Genomic DNA, 27,038 nt, shown 5'->3' on the forward strand with positions numbered 1-27,038 from the left:
CGACCCCATGGAATGCAGCCCACCAGGCTCCTCTGTCCACAGAATTCTCCAGGCAAGCATGTTGGAGTGGGCTGCCATTCCCTTTTCCAGGGAATCTTCCTGACCCAGGAATTGAACCAAGGTCTCCTGCACTGCAGGCAGATTCTTTACTGTCTGAGCGGCCAGGGAAGTAATCACAGTAAATCTACAGAATTAATCACAGTAAATCTACCTCAAAGCCATTAGAAATTGTGGCTTGAAAGCTATTTAGTGTAACGAGAAAGGTAAAGTAAGTGAAAAACAGAATAGGGCTGAGGTGTAGAAAGTAGGGTACCAAGTGAGTGTATACACAAATGCACAGGAAAAGAATGGAATAAAATATCCCAGGCACTGGTTGTCTCCGGGCAGTCAGATCCTAACAGGTCACGTCTATCTCCTCTTCATGCTCTTGGGTGTCATTCTGGTTCGAAGCGGGGGGCACACGCCAGGGGCCTCCCGCCGTCCCACCTCTATCCCACAGCGCGCACCATGTATCACGCCGACCCCGCCGGCCCCCGGCTCACCTCCCTCAGGGTGGTCAGCGTCCTCGTGTGCATGGTGACCTGCTTGGTGAGGTCCCGGTTGTCCTTCTCCAGCTCCTTGAGCTTGCCGGCCGCGTCCCGGCAGCGGGCCAGCTCCTTGTCCAGCGCGCGGCTCTCCCTCTCTGCGGCGGACAGCTTGGCGGAGCTGTCATCCAGGACGGCGTCCTTGAGCTCCACCTGCTGCCAGAGCCGCCGAGCCTCCTTCTCCAGCAGCTTCTTGTCCTTCTCCAGCTGGGCCACCTCCTGCTCCAGCGCCTTCCGCTCCTGCTCAGCCCGCTCGAGCTGCCGGTGGGCCAGCCGGAGGGCCTCCAGGTCCCGCCGCAGGCCCTGGTTCTCGGCCTCCAGCTGCCCCAGCTCCCGCTCCAGGGCCTGCGCCTTCTGGCCGCCGCTGTCCAGGCTCTGCTGCAGCCGCAGGTTCTCGGCGCTCAGGCTCTGGTAGCTGAGCTCCAGGCGCTCCGACTTCTTGCCCAGCGCCTTGAGCAGCTCCACGCTCTTCCTCAGCTCCTGCTTCTCACGCTCCAGCTCCTGGTTCTCGCGCTCCATCTGGGCCACCTTGGCGCCCGTGAAGCGCATGGCCTCCACCATCCGGCGCAGCTCCAGGTTCTCCTCGTCCAGCTGCCGGTTGTCCCGCTCCAGGCCGGCCAGCTGCACCGACACGTTCTGCAGGGCGTCCAGGGACTTGCGCAACTGCCGGTTCTCCAGCGCCAGCCCGTGGCTCTCGCGCTCCGCGGCCTCTGCCCGCTCGCCCGCCACCTGCAGGGCGCTGGCCCTCTGCTCCAGCCGCCCCAGCTCCTGCTCCAGCGCCTCGGCCCGGCCCGCCTTCTCCTGCGCCTGCTCCAGCGCCCGCTGAAGCTGCTGCTGCTCCCGCTCCAGCCTGCTCAGCCGGCCGCTGGTCTCCGCCACCGTCCTGAGCAGGGCTTTGTTCTCCTGCTCCACATCCTTGGCGCGGGCCTCGCTGCCCACCTGCGACCTCTCCCGCAGCGTCCACACCGCCTGGTTGAGATGGTCCTTTTCTTGCTCAAGGTCCTTGATCTGGGGGAAGACACGATGGGAGAGACATTGGCTGTTGCACAAGCATATTGTGGTGCTCTGGGGCTGAAGTCTGGTTTAATCTGGTGACTGAAGCCCAGGCCCTAAAAGACCATTCCCTGCTGAAGTCCTAATGGTATTACTATACAGCACAGGGAACTATCTCCAATAACTTGTAATAACCTACAATGGAAAAAGAGTATAGAAAAAGTATATGCATATATGTGTACATATATTTTTTTATACACACACACTGCACATACAGGCTTCCCCGGTGGCTCAGCAGTAAAGACTCTGCCTGTCATGCAGAAGATGCAGGAGACCCGAGTTCGATCCCTGGGTTGGGAAGATCCCCTGGAGGATGGCATAGCAACCCACTCCAGTATTCTCACCTGGAGAACCCCATGGACAGAGGAACCTGGCGGGGTATGGTTCACAGGGTTGCAAAGAGTGGGACATGACTAAAGCAACTAAGCAGAGACCCATGCACGCATGCACATGTATATCTGAATCACTCTGCTGTGCGCCAGAACTGAACTATAGTTCAATTGAAAAAAATCCCTGAAGTTCCTAGGGGCGAACATGGACACGAGGTGAAGAGCATGGAGACCCTTAGGAAGACAGTTCAAGTGAGAATGCCTTCAGGGCAGCCAGGAAGATGTAGAGACGGAAACCCAGCTCTCCCTCTTACTGAAAACGATGGCAATTGATTGCCTAGGCACGCTCATCCTGGCCGCCCACCTCTGCGGGCTCCCGAGGCCAGTCCTCACCCGCAGCCCCTGTACACCGTCTTCCCTCTGCCCTGGACGGTCCTCCCCTGGCCTTCAGCATCCCCGACTCCTCCCCGTCCTCCAGGGCTCAGCGTATGAGCGGCAGCCCCTCAGGGACAGCCTTGCACCCCGACTCCTCAGCGCCTGCACCCAGCAGGATTCTCTCCGTTTACTCCCTCCAGAGCACATGCCTGGGATCACCTGGCTTGTCACCTTCTGCCTTCCACGTAAGCCACATCCGGCCAGGGACCCCGCCTGTCTTTTCACCAAACATGGCACTATCCCATCCCCTCTATTTTGCTCCAGCTCAGCAGCTGAAAAATTCAAATACTTGAAACCCCAGCCTCCCCTCGCAGGTAGGGGGTAGTCACGTGTTGGGTGTGACCAGTGAAGGTAACAGAGGGACCCAGGGGGTGGGGGGGTGCCCCTCTGCTCCTCACCCTCCAGTTCTTTCTCCCGTTCCTTGAGGGCACGCGGCAGCCCCAGCTAAGACTGGCAGAGGAGGAGGAGAGCCGGGTACCTGCCCGGCATCACAGAGCCCCCGCACCAGCCCTGGACTGCCTCCCACCAATAAACCTCAGGGGCTCAGCATGGTGCTATGGACACCTGGAGCTGGATCCTCCTTGGTTATGCGGGGCTGTCCTGTGTGATGCTGGACGTATAGCTCTGCCCGCCACATGCCAAGAGCATCTCCTCTCTCCTCCCGTCATGACACTCATTTTCAGGTTCGGCCAGCGTCCCCACTGGGGTGGGGAGGGGGCACACCCACCCCAGCGCTGACTGAGAGCATCTGGTTTGAGCTGCAGCTAAGCCAGATGCCTGGTCACCCGCGTTTCCTCTACAGAGTCCCGGAAAATGGCTAAATCCTGGACTACTCTCCCTCCTGCAGGCGGGAGCTCCAGAAGAGGCATCCGTTCCCAGGGGACCTACCTGCCGGGCTCTGTCGGCCTTCAGGGTCTCCATGTCGTTCTGCAGCTGCTCCTTCTCTTTAATGAGCTCCTCACTCAGGGTTTCCAAATCTTGGTTACTCTGCTTCTCTCTCTCCAGCTGGGTCTGTAACTTCTCAATCTGCGGAGCCAGAAGACCCAGACGGGCAGCAGTGAGCCTCACAAAGCAATCTATGTTTTAAAACCAACTCAAAACCCGTCAGCCCCACCAAACACTTGAATGGGGCCTTTTTCTCGAGGGAAAGCGGCTCGGCCTTGCTCTGAAGGGACCTCCAGACACCCTCGACTCTCAGCCCCCAGCCCACGGCTTGCATTTCCAGCTCATAGAAGTGAAAGGCCATGGGCACCATCGGTCAGCTTCTTTCCAGCCCACCTCTCCTCATCCTCGATGCCATGGGCCCAAGTGCCCCTGGGCCTCCTTTCTCCCATCTCAGGCCTTGTCCCTTGTCCTGAGGGTCAGACCACATGCCTGGGGCCACCACCACTGGACGCCCCGCAGACTTAACTCGGTGACTCTCCGGTTCACCCAGATGTGCAGAGAGGTCTGCGGACACACCCCTCCTTCCTCTTTCACCCTCCAGTAATTCTGTCCCCAAGCCCTGCCCTCTCTACCCAATCTTCTCTATTGCCGCTGCCTGCCCGGGGCCAGACCCCCTTCCCTCTGCCCCGGAAAACCACCATCACTTCCCTGACACCAAGCCCTTCTGCTGAGATCCACTAGCCTGACCTTCCTAAAACAGAAACTACTACTGTATGGTGCCTAACACCTGGATGAGGTGGTGGACGCAAGCTCTTACTCAGTGGTCCAGGGCAGCACCTGAGACTGGGCTCCCAGGAGAAGCCCCTGCTGCTGCCTGCAGGGAGGGTGTCCAGGCTGCTTGTCCCCTTCCCACCAACACCAAACCCCTCAGCATGGGGGACTGGAACTTGGAAAGAGGCATGACTCTGGTGCTACAGGGATAGAGTTCAGATTCCAGTCCCTCCCTACTAACAACGTGACCACAAGCAAGTTTCTGTAACTGATGCAGGATCAGCAGCAAGCATCCTCATGAGCCTGTCACTGCATCATGCTTGGCATGTGCTGGCAGGCAGCGGGTGCAGCGGTGTTCACTGCCCCTTCCTGCGAGAGCGTGGCCTCACCACCTATAGACCTTCTGACCAGCCGGTTTGCATTCTGACATGGTCCTAAGGGATTCTGGAAGAGGAAATGGCAACCCACTCCAGTATTCAGGTCTGCGAAATCCCATGGACAGAGGAGCCTAGAAGGCTACAGTCCAAGGGATCGCAAACAGCTGGACATGACTGAGCAACTAAACAATAAGGGATCCTGATATGCTGGTTTGGGACAGCTCTTCTAAAAAGATAGATCGCAAACACCAGATGGGTCTCAAAGCTTTGAAAGATCTCGGACCCCAGGCCATCAATCAACCTCTGGGGTAAGACCCCGAGATGTCCAGTGACACCGGTGAGCTGCAGGCCTGGATCTGCTGCAGTTCAGCCCGTCTGAGCCGGGGCCTTGCACAGAGAGGTATCCAAAGCTCCTGAAGGATCGCTGCCCGTGGGCAGACTCTGTCTACTTGTCCACAGGTGGCGCGGAGTGGGGGGTGCCTTTCCTTCCTGGCTCATGGGTCTGGGAGCTCTCAAACCTCCACGGGAGGAAGCAGTGGGCACGCTTCTTCCCCCACCAGCGGGGAGACTTGGGCTGAGCAGGGCTCATACTCATGTCGTCACATCACCTTGCCAGCACCTCAGCCCCCTACCTCAAGCCAGGGACCCCAAGACGGGGGAGCCTGCCCCAGCTGGGGCCAACAGAAAAGTACAGTATGATGTGGCATGTGTCTGAGTCATCCTCAAAAGAGGAGTGCAGGGTAGGGGTTGACCTGTGGGGGTGTATTCCAGCCCTGCTGTGTCCTCACTGTGAGGCTCAGGCAAGTCACTGAGCTCCTCTGGGCCCGTGACCTTCTGGGTGGGGAATGCGAGAGCCGGGCTGGCCCCCATTAGACTTGGGGTCTCACCGATTGACTGAGGAGTGCCAGCTGGTGCCCAGACACACTGCATGGGGAGACCAGGACGGTGGGATGGCTGGGGCCAGGGAAAGGAAATTCTGACAAACTGAACCGGATGAGGGTCCAGGGGGCCTGGGGGTGAGTCCTCCAGCCGGGGCTGTGGTGTCTGCCCATCCATCATCAGGGGGCACCTGTCAGTGCCGGACTCGGGGTGTGTGTGTGGCGGGAGGAAGGGGGGCGCGGAGAACATGAAACCACACCTGCTGCGCCAGGACAGGGTCAGTCAGATGGAGGGCAGGCCAAGTAAGATGGCAAGAGGTACTCTGGTGGGCAGAAGGCCACCTCCCAGGGCTCCCAGCATTGGCCACAGCATGGGTCTGGGAACTGTGACACCTCCCTCCTGCTAGGGACTCTGTGCCAAGCCCTGTCTCTTAAGGCCTGTGGCAGGAGAGGGCTGGTGTCCCACCAGGGAACCGACCCTGGAGGAAGCAGGAGGGTGGGACCAGAGAGACGGGGGCTGAGGAGTACGGCCAGGTGGGCACACCCACTGCACCTCCTCTGTGCAGGGGTGCGGGGCCGGCGTGGACCACCAGGGCTGAGAAAAGCGTAAGCGGTCATCTATCTCAGTGGCCTGCTGGGAGCCAGGCCAGTGCTATTACATCATGGGCTTTGTGCAGCAGACCTGTGAGGACCTGCGGAGCCAATGGTTCTCATCTTTCTAAAGGTGGATTCTTTCCCTCTTGGCTGAGGTTGAAATGCCACTTATAAAGACATGTCCTGTGCTAGGCCCCTGTGAATCTAAAAAACCTAAACCATCTAGCTGCCTTCCCCATGCTGTTCTGCATTGAGACATGGCATGAGATGGGATGGGGTGGGGGTTATCTATCATCCTACGAAGCCGGGACAAAATATTTGTGGGCTGACATGCTGCAAGGCACACAGGCTTCAAAGGGATGAGAAGAGTGAGTAATCGAGCCTGGGAGGTCCCATGAGGGGGCTCCAGAGACCCAGTCACAGGAGGAGGGGCTGTCCCAAGTCTAGCCCAGAGATAAGGGACCAGCAGAGTCAGGACCAGTGGAGCCCAGGTCTCTGCCTGTGGCCAGTGTCTCTCACTGCCCATGCAGCCTCAGTAAATGATGCTGGCAGGACTCACGGGCAGGTGGGACAGCTGAAAGCACCAGGCCTGCATGGTGGTCAGCAAGCAAGCACGCTCACGCGCTCACCCTCAGCTGGACGCTGACAGCTACTGTGCTCAGAGCCTTCAGTGTGATTGTGCCATGGCACTGTGATGTACAGATGCCCTCTGACCTGGAGTGGCCAAAGCCACGGAAGCCATCCCTAGCCTCTCAATGGCCCTCCCCGCACCTGAGACTGAATCCCTGGTGCAAATGGGGATCCCTGTAACCAGAGAACGAAGACTGGTCTGTAAGCCTCTGTCTGCCCTCCCAGATGTCTGGGATCTGCCGTGCTCCTGGGAAGACCCAGCAGCTGTCCCGAAAGGCAAATGCAGTTTGGCCCTCTCTTCTTCTCCATCCCATAAACCCAGATGGAGGGGTGGGCACTGCTCCTGTTTACCATTAGCAGGGCCCAAAAATGTCCACCAATGGTCCCTACCCCCCATACATATATGTGTGTATGTCTTACATCATTGCTTCCTCTCCCCTATGCCCCATCCTAAGGTTTTTTTTTATTTTCAAAGAGTCCACTGGTTTCTTCTCACTGAACACTTATTACATACCAGACCCCTCACATACACTAACCCATCAAGTCCTCGCAACATGTGTTAGATGGGAAGCCCATGAACCCCATTTCAGAGATGAAGACAAGGAGGCACACAGAGGTCACACCTTCAAGGTTGTGCAAGCACAAGCCCCGCTGTCTCCTGACTGCTTTCTATGACTGCTCTTGTTCTTGTGTTATAATCAACTGTGGCTGCACTGGCTTCTGCTCTCCTCCCAGCTGAGCATCCTCACTTATACCTGTCTCCCTACCAGCCTCCAGACAGCATATCAGACTGGAGGAGGGGTATCCACCTGCCCGACATCCCCCCCGACTCCCGGCCTGGTTACCTTCTTGCTGAGCTGCTGGTTCTCCTTCTGCAGCTCCCCGCACTTGAGGCTGCTCTCCTCCAGCGCCAGGGACGCATCCCGCAGTCCCTGGATGGTGCTCTGGAGGCTCTGGTTCTCCTTCTCCAGCTTCAGGATGCGGCTGGAGGCGCACTCATTCAGCTCGAACACAAACGACTTCCTGGAGGCTGAAGCACAAAGCCGAGTCGGCTCCGGGCTCCAGCCGCGAGCCAGGGGCATCAGGCGCCCCATGCCGCGGTTTCAGGGGCCAGGAAGGGGGTCCCAGGGGCTGGCTGGGGGGTCCCCTCCATTTCACATGGTACTGTCACAGGTAGTGCCTGAAAGTCCCCCCGACAGTGACAGTCCTCTGCTAGCTCAGCTGGGCCCAGAGCTTCAGAGGAAAGCAGGTTACAGCGAAGACGCCAATGGAAAAGTTAAAGATCGTGTCAACTGCTGGGAACCATTTTTTACCAAGCGGCTCACATGACCATACAACTCTAGGATCTTAGAAACTAAGAGAGATGGGAAATAGACAACATTTTCCATGCCAGCTCTGAGAGCAACGGGAGTCTGGGTGGCTCAGCAGAAGGGGCACGGTAATCGACTAGTTATGTCTGCCACGGGTGGCAGAAGGCTCCGTGGGTACGTATGCCCAGTACTTGCCATCCCTGGGTAAGGTCCCCTGAACGGAGATTTCATTTTGTAATTTCATGATTACATTGGGGGAAGAAATGCGAGAGTGTATGTAAATTGCTTTAAAAATTCTAAGTATGGCTGATTCATGTCAATGTATGGCAAAAACTACTACAATATTGTAAAGTAATTAGCCTCCAACTAATAAAAATAAATGGAAAAAAAATAAATAAATAAAAATAAAAATTCTAAGTGTAAGAAGGAAATCTAAAAAAGGGGGGATATATGTATATGGATAGCTGATTTACTGTGCTGTACAACAGAAACTATCACAACACTGGAAAGCAACTACATGCCAATAAAAATTTAAAAAATAAATCTCACCCTTTACAAGTACAAAAAAGAAAATTAACACAAACATTATTAATTTTACTTTTCTAGTATTTCTAGTATAAGTTTCCTTCCACAAACTGATATACCCATAGTACAAATTTTCTACGTATGATTCAGTTGTTTCCTAATCCCTATTTGATTATTTTCTTTGATTGAGGGGTTTCTTAAGGGTATATTAATTCATTTTCAAATATTTGGTTGTTTTCTAAAAAAACACAAAAAACAAAAAAACACCTAAATGTGATGAAAATATAAGCTAAAGATAGAAAGAGGAAGATTGTTTATTCCAGCAGTCCCCAACCTTTTTGGCAGCGGGACTGGTCTCATGGAAGACAATTTCTCCACAAACCAGGGTAGGAGAGGGGACGGGGACCAGTACCAGTCCGTGACCTGGGGGCTGGGGAATCCTTAGCTGGTTCCTTTCAAATAGCTCAAATGCATACGGAGAAAGGGGGCGCGGTGCGGAAGAACGGGAGTTCTCAGTTTCTTCCTGCCACCAGCGAGTGCAAGACTTTAGGTAAGTCATGGGACTTATTCAGGAGGAGAAATGAACGTGAACGAAAGCTCTCAAAAGAAAGGGCTGAGGTTGTGTCACGGACTCAGCTCTGGGAGCCTGATGTGAAAAGAGGGCTGCACCCTTACCTGCTTCTCACTCATCATTCCCAGGGGCAAGGATACGTGCAGCACGAAGGCTTCCACAGTGAGCACATCGAACCAGACACGAGCGTGTGTGCTCAGATCCTCTGGGCGGATATCCTAAGATCTAAGAGGCATCTGCCACTCTCTCTGAGTTCTCATCCTCCACCAAGAACAGCAGTTCAGAACCCACCAGCCTGAACGTCCTCAAGACCCAAGCAAAAACAGGCAGCACAGCAGGGGAAGTGGACACAGGTCCGCAGCCCAGGTCCAGCACTGACACACAGAAGCACATGTGCTCGCCACACATGAAAACTATGTTACAAACAAACCTCAACTGAAACTCCATTAATTCAGAGCCTGTGATCATCTGGATGCTACCATGGCATTTGTGAAAAATGAACATTTTTCTGTTGGGGTAAAATATTATAACATAAAATTCACCCTTCTGTAGCATTAGATGCATTCCCATTGATGCGCAACCATCTTTACTATCCACCTCCACACCTTTTCATCATCCCAGACTGAAACTCTGTACCCATGGGGAATAATTTCTAAGGTTCTACCACTTCAACAACACGGCTGACCACAAGCCTCCTTCCCTCTTCCATAAAAGCCAGTGCTTCGAGGACGATCATGAACACACAACAGCTCATTACTGAGTGCTATGCTCATTAGCACCCAAGCAATCAGAGAAATGGGATCTATTTCAGTGAGACAGTGGCCGTAAGAATAGCATCCTTTACTGTGCCCGTGGGCCAGGCAAGGCATCGTGCTTCACTGTCGCCTCCTGTGAAGCAGCTCTGTTATCTCCACTTTGCAGATAAGGAAATTGAGTTCTAAAAGAGGTCACCCAGCTAGAGAAGCCGGGACTTTAAGCCAGGTCTTTCTTGACTCAAGAAGCCACCACACCACATGAAAAAGTGCACTCAGGCTCTGCTTGCATTATGCCTTCATTCAAGCCAATGTTCAGTAGCTCCCAGCTAGGCACTAGGAGTTGGGAACATCGAGAATAAATCATGCTCACTGACCTGAAAGGGCTTATACACCATACTGAGTAGTCGTCTGACGGAGCAAGGCTTTCCAAACCCACAGGCCACTGTGGTCTCATAGAGAAACACTCTCATTAGGTCTGGGACTGTCCCTAGCAGCCTGCACCACCTCTCTGCTCCACCAGGGGGCAGTGATCCTCCCTGATGGACCTACTCCCCTCCCAGGGCCAGGAATCGGGGTGATCCCACCCTCAGCCCCCAGCACAGGGTACAGGCCCCAAAGCATAGATAAAACTAACTCCCCTCACAGGCTGGTAGTTTACCAAACTAATGTTTGGTTTGGAGCTGATGGGACACTCGTCGAAGAAAAGATGTTTTCCAGCTACGTTCAACAAACTTTCCATTGTTTGGGGGCATGCTTTTGAGAATTGAAAAAAGCGACTCCCAGAGCAGGCGAAAGCCCTACCTCGCTCTGCACAGCTCTAAGTAAACAATAACTCGCTCCATCACAGGCACGTGTGCTATTTCTGAACACAGGAACTGGCTTATTGTTTGCTGGGCGCCGAAGCTTCCCTCTGCAGTGCTGACCGCTGCCCCACCCACCTTCCCCTGGCTGAGATGCCCCGTCTGTTTCGAGCAGAGGCAGCGGTGCAAGCCAGAAGAGGCCTGGGTCCTGGGAGAAGCAGCCACTTAGCAGCCCCCGCCCGAGGTGACAGAGAACAGACTGCATCCGTCTTGCCCAATTATGCAAATGAACGGGAAAATAATGCCCAGGGTACATTCATAGCGGGGATGAGTGACCACTGGGGATGTCTCCTGCCATCCAGGGCTTTCAACCGTCCACAGATAGGTCTCTGATGCCCTCCGGGTGTCAGCACGCGGTAATCTGCAAGCTCCCGGGACTGTCCATATGGGAACTGGGAAACCTGGCAACACTTAATTTGTGTTTCACGTCCTGACATCAAGGCTGCCAGACCCCTCCTGCTCTCCTTGGGGAGAAGGGTAATGAAACAGTTCCAAATGGCACTTGAAGGAAATCCTATTTACTTGGGGTGAATGGATGGCCTGACACGGAAGATTTAGAGCCCAGAGCTCCGCTCCCTGGATGAGGAAGCGGCCGCGGGCTGGCCGGCTCCCGAGCACCGGGCGCCCCCTACCGTCCGACAGGTCTGCGTTCTTGGACAGCTGCTCCAGCTCCCAGCCGAGGTGGGCGGACTCATTCATGCTCTGCTTCTGAGCAATCTCCAGGACCATGTTCTCCTCCAGCAGCTCCTCTATTCGCTTCTTATCCGTGTCCCGGTCCTAGGGCGGGAAGAAAATACAGAGTGAGAACGTGGCCGGGGGATGCCTCTGGACAGGTCCTGGCCCCCATGTATCCAACCCCCCTGCCCATTCCTGAAGAATGGAAGGACTTCTGGGTTCCTGCTTGCTTCCCCGAAGACCAAATGAATCTAGCCCAGGGCCCAGCTCAGAGTTACGGCCACTGAAAGATACAATGACTAGCAACGGAGGGTGATGAGCGTGCCCAGGTCTCTAACTGAACGCTGTCTGAACAAAGTGACTTATGGCCCAGTGCTTTAAAGCAAGTACCCTGGTGACAGGCGGCTTCATGGCTCCAGGGCACCTAACATGCTTTGAGAAGCCTGGAAAGGAACTCAGGGATCTCAGCTCGGACCTCACCATAAAAGCCAGCAGAGGCTCTTCTTGCAAAAGACACACACATGAGCTCATCCATACATGAGCGGTCCAGCATGGTGGTCTTGTCCTGTCCGTCTGTGGGTGCCCAGCGGGGTCCACCCCAGTCGCCGAGCTGAGCCAGCTACTCTCCGCAGTCAGCGAGTTACGGTGTTGGCAGCGGGACCAAAACCAGTGACGGAAAAAATCAGAGAAGGGTATGGCACGACCCGAAACCGCCCCAAGCTGTTCAGACAGGTTTGTGTGGCAGCAGCCCGCAATACCAATTCCAGGTCGTGAAGCTTCGATTTCAGCTGCAGGTTCTCTTTCTCCAGCTCGTGAACTTTATCGCCCCGGGCCCGAGCAGCCGTCAGCTGTTCCTCCAGCATGGCCTTGGTTTCAATTAAAATGATATTATCTTCTCTCAGCTCCTGAGCAGCAAAAACACACAGGAGAACCATCAGATAAAGGTACTGGCTTCGTGACGACAGCTCGTCCAGGTCCCTGGACCAAAACAAACAATCCAGGGGAAAGGCTGCTGCCTCGAGAGAGTTCTGTCCCCACTTTTGAGCATCTCCACCTTTTTCATTAGGTCAGGCCGCATGGACTTTCTTGACTGAAAGAAAACATTCATGAGTTATCTGACATATGCACACACTGTTGCTTAGTCACTAAGTTGTGTCCAGCTCTTTTGCAACCTCATGGACTGTAGCCTGCCACGCTCCTCTGTCCAAGGGATCCTTCAGGCAAGAACACTGGAGTGGGTTGCTGTTTCTGTCTCCAGGGGATCTTCCCAACTGAACTGGGCCACACAATCCCACAGTGTGGGATCAAACCCAGATCTTCTGCTTGGCAGGTGGATTCTTTGCCACTGAACCACCAGGGATGCCCAATATACACACTACCCAGTGTAAAATAGAGAGTCAGTGGGAAGTTGCTATGTAACACAGGGAGCTTGGCTTGGTGCTCTGTGATTACCCTGAGGGGTGGGACGTGTGGGTGGGAGGGAGGTCCAAGAAGGAGGCGATATACGGATACTTAATAGCTGATTCACTTTGTTGTTCAGCAGAAACTAACACAACATTGTAAAGCAATTCTACTCCAGTTAAAAAAAAATAATAAATGAAATCAATCCAGGAAGGTAACACTTTCTATGCCAGCCACAGCGAACAGGCATATGAAGTCTAAAACCTCATCTGGTTGGACAAGTGGACTCCACTGACAGCTCCAGGACCTCGCTGGGCCTCCATTTCCTTAACATGGAAGGAGTGGGGTTAAGAGTCTGTCCCAGTTCAAGGGCTAAGTCTAATCCTCTCAGCTCAACATTCATTCCATTGATCAGGGTGTTGGGGAAGCTGTTCTTTCATTCAATCAACAGCTTGTATGTAAGCATTTTACACATATGCTCTTGGAAAAACAACCGTTCTCAGCCATTTCCTGGAAACGGGGAGTCTTTAAGACAGTGAAGTCACAAACACACGTGAACCCCACAAACAAGTTCCAGGCACATGCTGGGTGTGGAATGCTATGGCTGCCCCCTGGCAGAGTAGTCCATCATGCAGCCCAGCACCACTCAGCATCTCGTGGGGACCAAGAGTCCCCTGAATGCTTTCATCTCATGAACATGCACACAGGGAATGTTTCTCCCAGTGGGCAGTATTCTGAGGCTGGCCCCGCGTGTGGATTCTAACCACGGAGAGCTGGGTCAGGAGCTGTGATATCCACTGCACGTCCACTCGCCCTGCACAGGCCAGAATCCAAGATTCCTGGTAGAGGGGAAACTGCAAGCCTTCCGGTCAGCGGATACGGTTCTGATCAAAGCCTGACAGCCATAAAAGGCATAACCATTAAAACTCTAAATTCCCCTGGGCACCCTCTCTTCTGGAGATGACATCCACCGTGTGGCCAGCCCCGCACCAGGGGCTCCCTGCCCCCGCCCCACTCACTCTTCACCATAGCCTGGAGGGGGAGGCAGAACAGTGCCTTCCTATGGAAAGAGGCCGATTTGGGTAAATTAAGGAATAAACTCCAAATCATAAAGCCAGCAAGGGGTAAAACTGGGATTTGAACATGGGCCAGAGAGCTGAGACTGCCTGCAACCCATCCTCAAGGGGCTCATGTGGGTAAGAGGCTCAGACTACCAAAAACAGTGTGAGGCACAGCAAAAGAGGGGTTTCAAGCAGGAAGAAGACCTGGTCCTCCTCTCTGATCACCGCCTCCACTGTTCACACCTGTGTTCCAACAGGTCTGCCCACCAGCACTCCCAGCCCTGAGTTCCAAAACACAGGCCGTCCTTTCATCCTCACAACAAACTCCTATTCAACCCCCAAAGCCCAGCCTGAGCTGCCCCTTTTGAGAAGGGCTTGCAGATTCCCACTGTCCCACTGGTTGGGTCAGCTACCTGAGCCCCCAGGGCACCCTGGGTATACTGTGAGACAATGGTGTGCTGGCCTGTCCTCCTCCCCCAGACTGTGAACTCCTCAGGGCAGGCCTATTCCACTTCTGCTCTTGTGGGCCTCACAGGAATATTCACTAAACACCTGTCAGCTGAATCATGCTGTGAGGGGGGATCACAGGTGATATTCAAGGGGGCCTCGATTTCTGACAGGCAGGGATAAACAAGGGCGACCAGGGGAGCAGAATACGATACAGGATAACTGCTAACTACTACTCAAAAATGTCCCAATTTCCTGGTGGTAACCACTCAACCATACATTAGACGACAGAAATAACTAGTCTTGCACACATCCTTACCACAGAAGTGAGAAGCCTGCAAGAAGCTAAGCCCACGCTGCCACAGAGCCCAGGACTCTGCCCCCAGGCAGACGCCCGCCTCCCCACCTCTGGGGCAGCTGTCGAGGCCAGCCCGCTCCTGAGGCCATGACCCCAGGTGAAGCAGGTGGCCATTTAAGGGCTAACCCAGCCCGGCAAACAGCTGAGGGGCCACGTTTAGAAGTCACAGTCCAGGCCTGACGGTCGGTCCCCACGTGGCTCGAGAGCTGCCCCTGCCCGTCTGTGAGGTGACCAGCAACGTGGGCTGCCGGCTCAGGTCCCAGGTCTGCCGCGTGTGCTGCCAACCGTGGGGCCCGGAGCAGACACCTTTTTCTGATCGTGGATCCCACCTTCCTCTGCTGGACATAAAACAGGGCTGAGGTAGGGGTCGGATGGGATAAGGCACGCGAAATGGTCTGTGCACGGCGTCTGGGCCCCAGGAAGCAGGCCGGCTGCTGACTACCGTCTCTTTATGCCCCCGTGAGACACTGTTCAGGCTGGTACTCACTGAGCATCACCAGCATCAAGCTAACAGTTGTTTCAGGGATGCCTTATGTCCCCCCTCCCAAAAAGCACCAAAATCCAGAAGGAGGGGTAAAAATCAAAGCAACTACCAGCTCCTGCCCACTGCCCTCAGGACCACCCAACGGATCCCTAAGGTGTCCAGAGCCAGCCCCGAGGGGTCCTCAGAGGAGGGAGCCCTGGGTTACCCTAAGCAGCGGCCTCCCACTCAGGAAGGACCACCCCTCCCTAATCTCTGCCCACCCACCCCATTCCACTGGAGCGCCTGAGGCTTCACCAAGGACCTGCCTGCTTTTAGACTTCGCCCGACTCAGGAGCGTGGTGGGCTGAATCATAAAGCAAGCATCGGGTCTGTCCTGCGCTAACTTCGTGCACCAGACTTTACCACAACTCCCAGAAGTCATTAGGAAACAGTCCCAACGGGAACAGAGAGTCTGCCCTCGTAAGGTGATCTTAGTCCCCTGCATGGGGACAAGACTTGCTCATCAACAACCAGCAAGGTGAGGTGGCAGCTGTCCTAGCTGGGCACTATGTCTCCGCCTCTCAAGCTACTGTTCATTTCAGAGTCAGCACAGAGCAGGAAGCAACACATCTCAGCGAGGAGAGGAGACAGGCCTGCCTGGTTTTCACCCTGCTCAGACACACACGGCATTCTTCCTCTACCCTTGCTATCGGGGATCAGACAATGAAACATGGGACAACAGGAATCTCCCAGGCAATCTTTCTGCCTCTGTCCTCCTCCCACGTGGCCCTCTGGACAGCAACCCCTGTGCCCTGATGGCAGTGAGGTGCCACCACCCTTTGCAAAACAACTCAAGGGTCGCCCTGTGCATCTACCCCACACGCCCCACTGCACCTAGGGCGCACTCCTCTCCTTGCTGTTTTAATCCTGACATAAATAGACTAGGACCCACATAATAGCTAACAGAAGTTGAAAAACAAAACATGGAAATTTGTGTTCCATATTGTTGTTTAGTCGCTCAGTCCGTGTCCAACTCGTTGCGACCCCAAGGACTGCAGCCCACCAGGCGCCGCTGTCCATGGGATTCTCCAGGCAAGAATATTGGAGTGCGTTGCCACTCCCTTCTCTAGGGGATCTTCCCAACCCAGGTCTCCTGCCCTGCAGGCAGATTCTTTATTATCTGAGCCACCACAGACCCACATAAAAGCAGACAGAAGTTGAAAAACAAAACATGGAAATTTGTGTTCCATATTATTCTAACCAAAACTGACCTTGCCCTCGCCCTGAACTCCAGTTCTTTATGCTTCCTCCCATGCGGCACTAACACACTCTCTCTTCCGCGATGTCTAGCCATTTCTCAGCGGTGAGACTAGACAGACGCCAGGGGAGGGCAGCTGGACGGCCTGTCGCTCCCCCTGGACCCAAAGAAGCATGCCCCTCGCATGGCGGCTGTCCACAGACGTGAGCTGGCTGGACAGCGTGACCACGTGCCTCTCTTTGTCCTGCTGCCCATCACACCTAATGCTGCCTTGTTCCCAAGGAGACAAAGACTCACGCTTCTTGTCCATCCTTCTCCCCAGACCACAAGTCTGTTCATTACTGAGCAATGGTTTTTTACTTGCCTTGCGCAGTGATTTCTAAGTTCTCTGTGTGTGCCAGGCCCTGGGCATGCAGTCAGGTAAGAGCCAGGCCCTGTCCTTAGGGCTCATGGTCCACATGAAGTGTCTGGCCACGCACGGCAGACGGCAGGTCTGCACACAGCTCGCAAGGCCACTGCATCGACTCCAATCAAAGGAGGCATGCGTAGGTGCTCTTTTTCTCCGTTCTCGAGATGCCAACATTATGGGCATCGCAGAAGAGCACGGCTCATCCTCTCTCTCTAGCAGCCTGGACTCCCTGGACCAAGCCCAATCGCCAGCCAGCCTCGGGTGCAAAGTGTCTGCAGACTCGCGTGCGTCACTGCCTGTCCACCCAAGAAGCATCCTACACAGACACTACAGGGCTTTTTCCTGTGACAACGAGCGCACGCATAATTTGAGGCATTGCTAACTGCATGGTAACTTTACTATGAAAGTCATTCGTTAGCAATGAAAACACTGGGGTTTCCCTGGTGGCTCCGTGGTAAAGAATCTGCCTGCCAATGCAGGAAACATGGATTCAATCCCTGATCTGGGAAGATCCCACAGGCCATGGAGCAGCTAAGCTTGCTCATGGGCCACAACCTCTGAGCTTGTAGAGCCTGGGAGTCGCAACAATCGAGCCCACGCATGGAGACTACGGAGCTCAAGCACCGCAGAGCCCATGCTCCGCCACAAGAGAAGCCACTGCAATGAGAAGCCCCTGCATGGCAACTAATGAGTTGCCCCCATGCAGCAATGAAGACCCAGCACAGACGTAAACAAATTATAAAGTAAAATGGAAAACACTGCTGTCGCCACACAGAGGCATAACATTTGAGAAGAGGGAAAAAGGGTTCCCATGTGAAACCACCCCCCAAAGGCAGGAAGCACCCTGAACGCAGGGAGCAAGTCTCATCTGTGCCCATATCCCCTGCTCCTGGTCCAGGGCTTGGCCCCACACAGGCGCCGAGCCCCTGTGTCTGCCCGACTGAGCGAAGTTGCTTGGACTTCGCCAGGAATGAACAGAGTCTAAAGAAAGGACACTGAAACCCACTCCCTCCAAGGATGGCTGTCAGGGTGAGCTGTGGGAACTGCACTCCGTCTGTGATCCCACTCGGGGGCTGCGTGAGGACCCCCGGTGCAGGTGGGGCTGGATGGCTGCTGGGGCAGCAGTCGGGGGAAACTCGCACATGACTGTCCCCGGCTCTCCCGAGGGTGGCACGTACAGCCAGCCGTGACAGCCCTGTGATGCATCCTGGAACCTGTCTGTGCTGGGATTCATGGGTTTCAAACTCAGCAGGGCCAGTGGACCATCTCAGGACAAAGCCCAGAGCTGGTCTCCCACCCACACCCTCACTGGGGCCAGGGTTGCCTTCCCGGAGCACCCAGTGCCGGCCCCATGTCACCGACAGTCCTCAGGGAACAGACACTCCTTGAGTAGGTCTGAGGAGCAAACGGGCCCTGGACCACAGGCTTCTCCATCCCACTTCCGCTCGCCCCAGGGACCCCAGGGCCCATCTATGTGGTAGAGCAGGTTGGGGTCAAACAGCCGTCCCCACGCACGCTGGCCAGCAGCTCGGCAGGAGGCCGTGGGCAGAGAGAGGGCAACGCCATCCCCTGAGACCTATGTTCAGTCTCTCGGAAGCCTCCTCGGCGGCAAGAAGACTTGAGGACCTTTTCGTATGCGCTGACGCTCAGATCTCACCCTGCTCATTAAAGTGTTAGTCGCTCAGTCGTGTCTGACACTTTGCAACCCCAAGGGCTGTGGCCTGCCAGGCTCCTCTGTCCGTGGAATTCTCCAGGCAAGAACACTGGACTGGGTTGCCATTCCCTTCTCCAGGGGATCTTCCCCACCCAGGGAATCAAACTCGGGTCTCCCGCATTGCAGGCAGATTCTTTACTGCCTGAGCCACCAGGGAAGCCCCGGCTCATTAAAACCACCTCTGAACTCCAAGATTTAACATGGCGGCAAAACCCCTCAATTCTCAGAAAAGAGGGTTCTGGAAGCTGCTGCTGATGAACACAGAAGGGTGAAGGGTGGGAGGTCAAAGCATCAGTGACTCCCCCTGGATCCTGGTCTCTGTTCCCCCTTCAGTCCCAACACCCTCCCTTGCAGCTCCCCACAACCTGGGTATCAAAGGAGGGCTCACCATGGAGGGCTTACTATGGCATTTGCTCAAACACGAGGCATTTCACCTCTTTCATCTTAGAAGCCTCATGAAGTAGCACCATTATCTCTACTCTATAGATGAGAAAGGGGTTGGCCTTAGCAAGGTTTAGCCATAGATACCGCGAGAAGTCTAAAAAAAAGAAGACAGGTGAACCGAAGCCCATCACTGTGACGTGATGTTGGAGAAAGAAAGAAGCCCATCTGACACCTCGAGATGGAGGAGAAGCAGAGCGGGAGGCCCCTGGAGAGGGACAGGCGGGTGAGGGGCAGGGACGGCGCCAGCTGCCGAAACCTGCTGGCTCCTCGTCCCCAAACCACCAGGACAGAGAATCAGCAGGTCCTTCTCAGGACAGGCCCGGCGAGCCCACCCCGAGGCTGGGCGCCTACCTCCATGCGGGCCTTGTAGAAGTCCACGTCGTGCAGCTTCTCCCGGCAGCGCGTCAGCTCCATCTCCAGCCTCTCCACGCGGTTCGCCTTCTCCCTCAGCGAGTCCAGCTCGTCCCGGTAGGCGCGAGCGGACCGCGCGTCCGCCGCCAGCTGGATGTTCTGGGAGACGGGCAAAGACAGGGGAGCCTGGCGTGGGGGCGCCCCTCTGGGGAGGGAAGACACGGCCACGGCTCTGAAGTGCGGCGTCTCCAGGACATCCCGGTGGCCGAGGGGCGCTCCTTGCAGGCCACTGCATGGGGGGCCCACCCGCTGCCACTAAGAAACGGTCACCCCCACAGCCATTCTCAGGACAACCAGCTCTTGGCAGTGTCACTTTGAGTGGGAAGGAAAGCAGCCTTTGCTGGGAGCTCCCAATGCTGTATTCCTGAACCCCTGGGCCACAGTTACTGGGGCATCCCAGCCACCCTGCCCTCTTGGCATGCACACACACCACACATGCACACACGCACACCACACATGCGCACACACACACACCTTCCCGCTCACCTCCTGCTTGACCTTCTGCAGCTCCAGCACCAGCTGATCCACCTCATGCCTGGTGTCCACGAGCTGCTCTGTCTTCTCCTCCCTGGGGAGCAATCAGAGCGACCAGAAAACAGTGAGAGGGCCTGCTGGGCATGCAGCCCACCACCCCCCAAGACCCCAGCGGGGGAAGGAAAGGAAACTGGGTTTCTGGTGGGGTGGAGGGGTGAAACCAGCACATGATGTTTGCAAAAATGTTCCTGATTTCCGTTCTTTTCCATTTTTCAGTTTATAACACCCACCACCCTCAAACTACCTCCACTGGGCACCCAGGGGGCTTCCCTCAGAGGGTACAGAAAGTTAAGGAGACGCTGGACACAGAGGCACCACCTCACTGCCAGGCAGGCAGCAGCGCCCACTGGTGAGAGGCAGGCAGCCTCCAAGACGATGGGCAAAGTGGCATTCCCCCGCTGCAGGAAAGGGGAACAGGCTCACCAGACGGGGCAAGCCACACCCCCTCTCCAGCCCCAAACCATACCAGTGTATGGTCACCTGAGTCCAGAGGGGGCCTGGGTGTGGACTGGCGGGAGCCCTAACCTCTTGGGAGAACCCCGCCTTGTGCCAGCCCCGGGAGGCTAGCTGAGGGTGCTCAGTGTGGAGTCAGAGCCCTCCTGCTCCCCGCACCACACAAGCTGACAGAAACATGTGTTCGCAGCCCGCGGCACAAGAGCGGAACCAACGGCCCAGCCGAGTGGGGGACTCACAGCTCCTGCCTGACGCGGCGCAGCCTGGCCTTGGTGTCCGCCAGCTCCACGGCCAGGTGCTGCTTGTCCTCACTGGAGAGGCTGCTGGTGGGGCTGGGGGTGGACTCGGCGCTGGAGGATTTGAGTGGGCTGGGGGGGTGCTGCGCCTGGAGGTAGTCCCGCTCCTGGGTGAGGTCCACGATCAGCTGCAGAGCGGGGTGGGAGAGGGAAGGGAGAGCTTACGCCCTAACTCGGTGCACAACGGTCCACAGACAAGAGGAGCTGGCTGGGAACCAGAAACCCGGAGGAAGCAGGAGACACGGGATGTACGTTTTCGAAAAGAGACGAAATATCGAGTGGGGCAGAAACCAGGAGGGGCTCGGAGCTCTGCGCTTTGATGAATGTCCCCCTGCGCACGGGGGTCTCAGAGGTGGCCGTTCATTCGCTGCAGGGCAAGCGCCCCCCAGCCTCCCATCCCCACCGAAAACCAGAGGACCAGGGGGCCTCAGGTTGGAGACGAAGCGTCAGGACGAGGAGCTGTCCCTCCTGGACCCGCCAGGCTGCCCGCAGACGCACCTCCGTGCACTCGTCCCGCTCGTCGATGAGCCGCCGCAGGTGGAAGACCATGTTCCGAGACAGGGCCTCCAGCTCCTCCGGGGCCACGTCCGGGAGCTCCAGCCACTGCAGGTCGAACACGTTCTCCTGGTTCTGGGTTACCTGCGGGCACGGGTCAGGTGCTGCAGAGGGCGGGCAGGGCGTAGCCGGGAGTCCCGGGAGCATCCCCTCCCTGTGACCGGGGGGCAGAGCCCCCGCTGACTGGTCCTCCGGACAGATTTCTGACTGGCAGGGGGCATCTCCAGTCTGTGCAGACGGCCCTTAGCGAAACTCCACTAGCGAGTCAGGCCTGCTCTCAACACCCGCTCCGAGAGGACATGGATCTTTTTATTTTTAAATAACAGCACACTGTACAACTCAGAAGAACTTCCCTAACAGAAACCATCCTCAGATATTCTTATTGTAGCATCAATTTACAACACAAAGAAAGTAAGTCCCAGGGATAAAGAGAGAACGATGTGTTATTTCTTATAATCTAATACGAATACAGCAAATGTTAAAAATCTTACATTAGAATGTTGGGTATGTAACAGTCTTACATTGCTTTTTGGGAAATATTTCCTAATTTAAAACAATTTGTTGGTGTGGGGGGGTGGTCAGTGGGGAACCTCCCTGGCAGTCTAGTAGTTAAGACTCTGTGCTTCCATTGCAAGGGGCACAGGTCGAGCCCTGGTTGGGGAACTAAGATCCCACATGCTGCATGGGGCAGTCACAAAAAACAAAACAATTTTCAGGCAAGCCTGTGTCTCATCCCCAACAGGCCACATAAGATTGGTGGTTTTTCCCTTTCTGTCAGGTATGAGCGGAAACCCACAGCCAGGCCTACACTGGACAGCCTCTTCAACCTTCAACTACTCTGCCGACCTGACCTTCTCAACCCGACACCCCCAGACCTGCCAAAGGAGGTAGAAGATCTATTTTGAGACCCCACCCTCTCCATTTAGAAAAGTGAGTATTAGCACACTCAAGCCTCAACAAGGGAGAAAGCAAAAAGAAACCAGGGATTATCCACTCAGAGAGGCACACCAAGTATTTAAATTTTTCAGTAGCAAAGAGAAAGAAAGAATGGTTCAAACACAAATAACAACAACAAAAAAAACACAAATAACAACAGAAAACAAAGACAGAACCCTTCAGTTTCTTAAAAGACACCCGCTTTCTTACCCCTCCCCACCTTACGAGGAAAATTTGGGGATTTCCCTGGTGGTCCAGTGGCTAAGACTCTGAGCTCCCAATGCAGGGGGCCTGGGCTCCATCCGTGCTCAGGGAACTAGATCCCATATGCTGCCATCAAGAGTTTGGATGCCACGACAAAGACATAGCACAGCCAAATAAATTTTAAAAAACGGGGATTCAGCAAATCTCAGAGAATGAGGAGGAATCTCACCCCATTGTACAGGGCATCCTAAAGGCATGAACTGGGATCTAGAGGCTGGGTTCCAGGCCTGCTTTACGGAAAGGCCTCTGTAAAGGGGGTTCAGGGGTACAACCGCAGTTGCACACCAGTAACCCCAGGAGCTTGTAACGAAAGGCTTATGTCTCTCCTCCCCATTCTGACACTGGGTTTCCTGTGAGGCCCGGGCACCTGAACGTTTAAGAAACACCCGACTAATTTCAAAACCCAGTCCCCAAGCGAGCCACCGACTTTGATAATCATGCAGGACTTCTTTCTGGGCGCATACCTTTTTGTCTTTTAATATCCTGCTGGTGGAACGGGGGAGACAGTGAGCGGCAAAGTCCTAGCTAGTCTCCAGGACCTAGCCCCCAGATACAGTTTCAAAACACAGAGACACACAAGGAAAATCAAAAGGCAGAATGGTTCTATGGCTAGCAGGTCACTGACACAAATGGCTGAGAATATTTCCTAAAAACACTTGACTGGCTCTGCTGGTCGTCCTTCCCACAACAAGCCGCATCCGTCTCCTGCATTCAAATCCTGACTCGGAGCTCACCACCCACAGGGCCCTGGCCGGCTGTGGAAGCCCGGCAGCTGCACTCCCCCCACCCAGAGCTGGTGAGGGGAGCTCCGTGTTCAGCTGCCTCTGCCAGTCACACACCTGCTCCGACGTGCTTCTGCTCATGTCTTTTTCATGCATTTATCTCAGCTGTCCAATTGGACGGAAGGCTGAACTGTATCTCCTAAGATAATTAAAACACACAAGGCTTCTTTTGCAGGAGGGTGGGGTGGAGGTCAGGGCAGTAAGTTTCAGAGGGGGCTCAGTTTCCAGGAAAACTGTCCCCCTAAGTGGATACTACCTCTGCCAAGGTCAACAGCACAGGGGCCACCCTCAGCGCAGAGCCCCGCCCCCCAACCCCACCCAGAGGGGTTGAGTGTCCAGAGACAGCCCTTCTGAGACTAGCTGGTTTTCAGCTTTCCAAGGGGTGGCGGTTGTTTCTCTGCCATGTCACTGACAGGAGCAGCGATTCTCTCTCTCCATAAAGATCAGCCATTCGAAACGGGGTGACATTTGCCAGAATACATTTTCAGGGACTGTAAATCAAATTCTGAGCCTAAACTGCTTGACAGCTCTTAAAAATAGTCTGAGTCCATATTAGGCAAGAAGAAGAGGCAAAAGAAGACTTGATTGAAGTTTTAAAAAAAAAAAAAATCTTTTTTTTTTTGTTTCAAACCCCCATTTTAGCTTGCTGACAGCTACCTTTCCAAATAGGATCCATTTGTCGGTGGTGTCTGAAACCTTAAATTAGCCAAATCACTCATGGGTGATGTGTTCTTTAGCCTTTTCACTAGGGGGGGGAAGAGAGCCTGCCTCCTGGGTGATCCAGGAACAACGGTCCACAGCTAAGCACCTCCCCAGAGCCCCCACTTACCTCCTGTATATGAGCTACGATCCCCGCCTGGGTCTCAATGTCCAGCTGCTTGATCCTTTCAATAAATTCCTCTTTCCTCTCACACTGCGGGGGGTTACAAGTGTTAATGAAAGCATTTAACAACGAGGGCCACCTGAGGCCACCAGAGTCACAGAAATACAGTTTCAAAAGGAGCCCCGCGCCTGACTTTTTCTTTTATAACCAAGAAAGCTCTGCACCACCACCCACCCCACTGATGTTTCTCTGTAAGTGGCTCAAACTACCTGTATCACAATCACCTGGGGTGGGGGTGGGGGGGTGCTGTCTTTAAAAACACCAGTGGGTGGTACACAAACAAACTTTCCAGGGGATTCTTAAACAAGTAAAGACCAAGAATAGCTGGTTTAGGCCAGTGAGGGGGCAAACTTCATCTGTAAAGGGCCAGATGGTCAAAATCTCAGTCTGGAGAGGCCATTCGTCTAAGCTCATGCCATAGGATGCAAGCAGCCACAGGTCCCATGTGAAGGAACCAGCATGGCTGTGTCCCCATGACACTGTGTTTACAAAAACAGGTGGCAAGTCGAATTTGGCCCACAGACTGCCTGCTGATCCTTGCTCTAGATGTTCCGACACTGGGGACAATTTGCTAAGGACACCTGGCCCCAGGGATCCCCACCTGACCTCTTGCCCAAGATGCCCGGGGCTAAAAATGGTTGCTACCCAAGATGCTAGCACGTCTCTCACGGGAACCCTTTGACCTTCTGTCCCGCTGGGCTGAAAGTAGCTTCCCTCCTACATCACCGAAGCGAGGGCATCATCCCCACAAACCAAACACAAGAGCAGCCCTCTCCACCCACCTGCCCGAGCCCTACCTGGACGGCACAGCCGAGAACCAGCAGCAGCACCTTCTTAATCTCCTCCATGCTCTTCCCTAGATCAAAACCGCAACACAGTTAACTAAGCTCCACTGTCTGAAAAGTTTCACCAGTGATATACACACACCTGCAGCAGGGGGGAAAAGCAGACAAGCCAAAAACAAAGCTCTCTGCCCAGTGATGTCCACTTAAGGCGTACACACTTCATCTGTTTCCTGCATATGGGTTTGTTTATTTCTTAAACCAAATAAGAATCCTTGTCCCGCACTCCTTGGGGCCCTTTTCCATTCAGATGTATCATAAACTCTTTCCATGATGATCAGTGAATATAAGCATCCCTTTCTAGTGTGTGTGGTCAGCCAGGTACAATGGAAGAGAACCGTCCCCCCACAGGGAATACTCGGTCGACCCTGAAATAAAACTGGACTTAACCGTTCCCTTCCACCACACAAAATCTCCAACACGTGAGGGAGAAGAGTAAAGTGAACCCTCCGCTCATCACCCGCTTCACATCATCAACATTTTAAACGTCTGTTCCATCCCCTGACCCCTGCCTTTGTTCTCAATTTCAATGTCTGGCTGGAGCACTCCGAAAAGCAAGTCCCAGACACCACACACATCATTTTTGATGGTCTCCTACTTACTTTGTACAAAAGCCACAAATGAATTCAACTACCCCCTTTCCAGAGATCTGACTTTTTGATATTTTAATCTAAATGATACCACAAAGAACATCTTCTGGCTAATTCTTTTATCCGTACTTCCCTCTTTAGGATAAACTCGCCTTGCAAGGTTTTCCCACTTTCAAAGAGCTCTGCAGAAAGGCTCTACCATTTTACTCCCTCACAACTAATATATGATAAGCCCCATGTCCCCACACCCAGACCAAGACAGTTTTACTGCTCTTCCTCAGCTTTGCCAACAAGGCCAAAAAAATCACATTTCATCATTTTACTTCATGTCTCTTTCACTATACTTGAGGCTGTCGACTTAAAAAATAGCCACAACCTAAAAGTTGAAGAGTTATATTTTATTTGGTGAGACTTTTTAGGACTTCAAGCCTGGGAGACAGCATCTCAAGTGACCCTGAGAGAACTGCTCTGAGGAAGAGAGGGGAGGAGTCAGATTATATAGAAGTCTGCAACAAAGGGCAGGTAGTCTGAGCATCCAAAGTATTTTTGTGAATTAAAGAAAACCAGATATCCCAAGGAATTTAGTGCTTGTCTATGTATGGGAAGATGCAAGAGTCTGGGCTCACTGAAATAATTTCTTTCATACGCATGAAATGAAAGCTATCTGGGGCCAGTATCCTGTGTTTTTCACATCCCGAATTTCTCAGTGCTCACTGCAGGGAGTGGCGGCAGCCTGAATTCTGTCAGACGGAGCAGGTATCCTTCTCCTTCCTAGTTGCCCTGGAGGGCTGGAATCGCTGATGACTGTGACATCCTTGTCTACCGATAAGACAGAAAATATCCCATTTTTCAAGGCTAAGTGTGCCTTCATCTTATCAGTTTCAATCGCTTAAACAGAGTCAGGATGTAGCCACTCCAGACTTGATTTGTTCACCAGGAGGCCCCCTGATCCCAACAAGCAGTACTCTGTTTCCCAGACTTAGTTTCCACATCTGTGAAAGGGAGGTAGCCAGCCTCGCAGCCAGCCTTGCAGGGTGGTTTTCAGGTGGGAAGTTCTCCAGTTTCCTGCATTTCCCATTATATACTCTATTCTATTGATGTTTAGTGGAGAAGGAAATGGCAACCCACTCTAGTATCCCTGCCTGGGGAATCCCATGGACGGAGGTGCCTGGCAGGCTACAGTCCATGGGGTCCTAAGAGTTGGACACAACTTAGCGACTAAACCACCACCACCACCACTGATATTTAGGGGAGACGTGACACGCCAGAAAAAAAGCATCATTTTCCTGAAAGACTTGCCAACACCCACTTACACTGGGCTAAAATGGTCCAAAGCATCATCAGTTACCCAGGGATGAAGAAAACCAAGGCTCATGTCCCAGAACCAGTGCCGTGGTTCATTTCGGGTCCTTGGGCGTAAGGTATATACAGAGTAGCCTGTGACCCCATCCTAATACCTCTCAACTGAGACACAGCTCAAAACAGCTTTTCCTGAGATGACAGCATGGTGGTCAAGTCTCACAACCAGGGGCTGGGCATCCGCCTTCCTACCTCCCAGGCTGGAGGTGGGCAGGATGGGCTGGACCATGGGGTCCCCGCAGAGCACTCAGATCCCACACTCTGTTTTCAAAAAAACTTCTTGATTTATTCTGGCTGTGCTGGGTCTTCGTTGCTGTGCGCAAGCTTTCTCTAGCTGCAGCGAGGA

General features: G+C 54.1%; 1 protein-coding gene across 5 annotated transcripts in view; it reads right to left on the reverse strand.

Moving 5' to 3' along the window:
- The window catches only part of CCDC88C (coiled-coil domain containing 88C), a 142,144-nt gene that overhangs the window by 38,913 nt on the left and 76,193 nt on the right, over nt 1-27,038 (reverse strand). For 4 of the 5 annotated variants that reach the window (XR_009695460.1, XR_009695461.1, XM_061159293.1 and 1 more), the window contains exons 5-15: nt 24,699-24,757; nt 23,848-23,931; nt 20,980-21,120; nt 20,425-20,609; nt 19,685-19,766; nt 19,139-19,297; nt 11,991-12,137; nt 11,190-11,334; nt 7,382-7,566; nt 3,290-3,427; nt 543-1,592 (exon numbers count right to left, since the gene is read on the reverse strand). Coding sequence is in view for 3 of the 5 variants with exons in the window: in XM_061159293.1 (XP_061015276.1) it covers nt 543-1,592; nt 3,290-3,427; nt 7,382-7,566; nt 11,190-11,334; nt 11,991-12,137; nt 19,139-19,297; nt 19,685-19,766; nt 20,425-20,609; nt 20,980-21,120; nt 23,848-23,931; nt 24,699-24,757 (2,375 nt within the window). In the remaining 2 variants the exon portion in view is untranslated. Of the gene's footprint in view, nt 1-542; nt 1,593-3,289; nt 3,428-7,381; nt 7,567-11,189; nt 11,335-11,990; nt 12,138-19,138; nt 19,298-19,684; nt 19,767-20,424; nt 20,610-20,979; nt 21,121-23,075; nt 23,147-23,847; nt 23,932-24,698; nt 24,758-27,038 lie in introns of those variants that run through there. The other variant, XM_061159294.1, reaches the window with a different exon arrangement.

The sequence above is a fragment of the Dama dama genome, chromosome 13 (genome assembly GCF_033118175.1).
Source record: "Dama dama isolate Ldn47 chromosome 13, ASM3311817v1, whole genome shotgun sequence".
NCBI classification, from domain to species: Eukaryota; Metazoa; Chordata; class Mammalia; order Artiodactyla; family Cervidae; genus Dama; species Dama dama.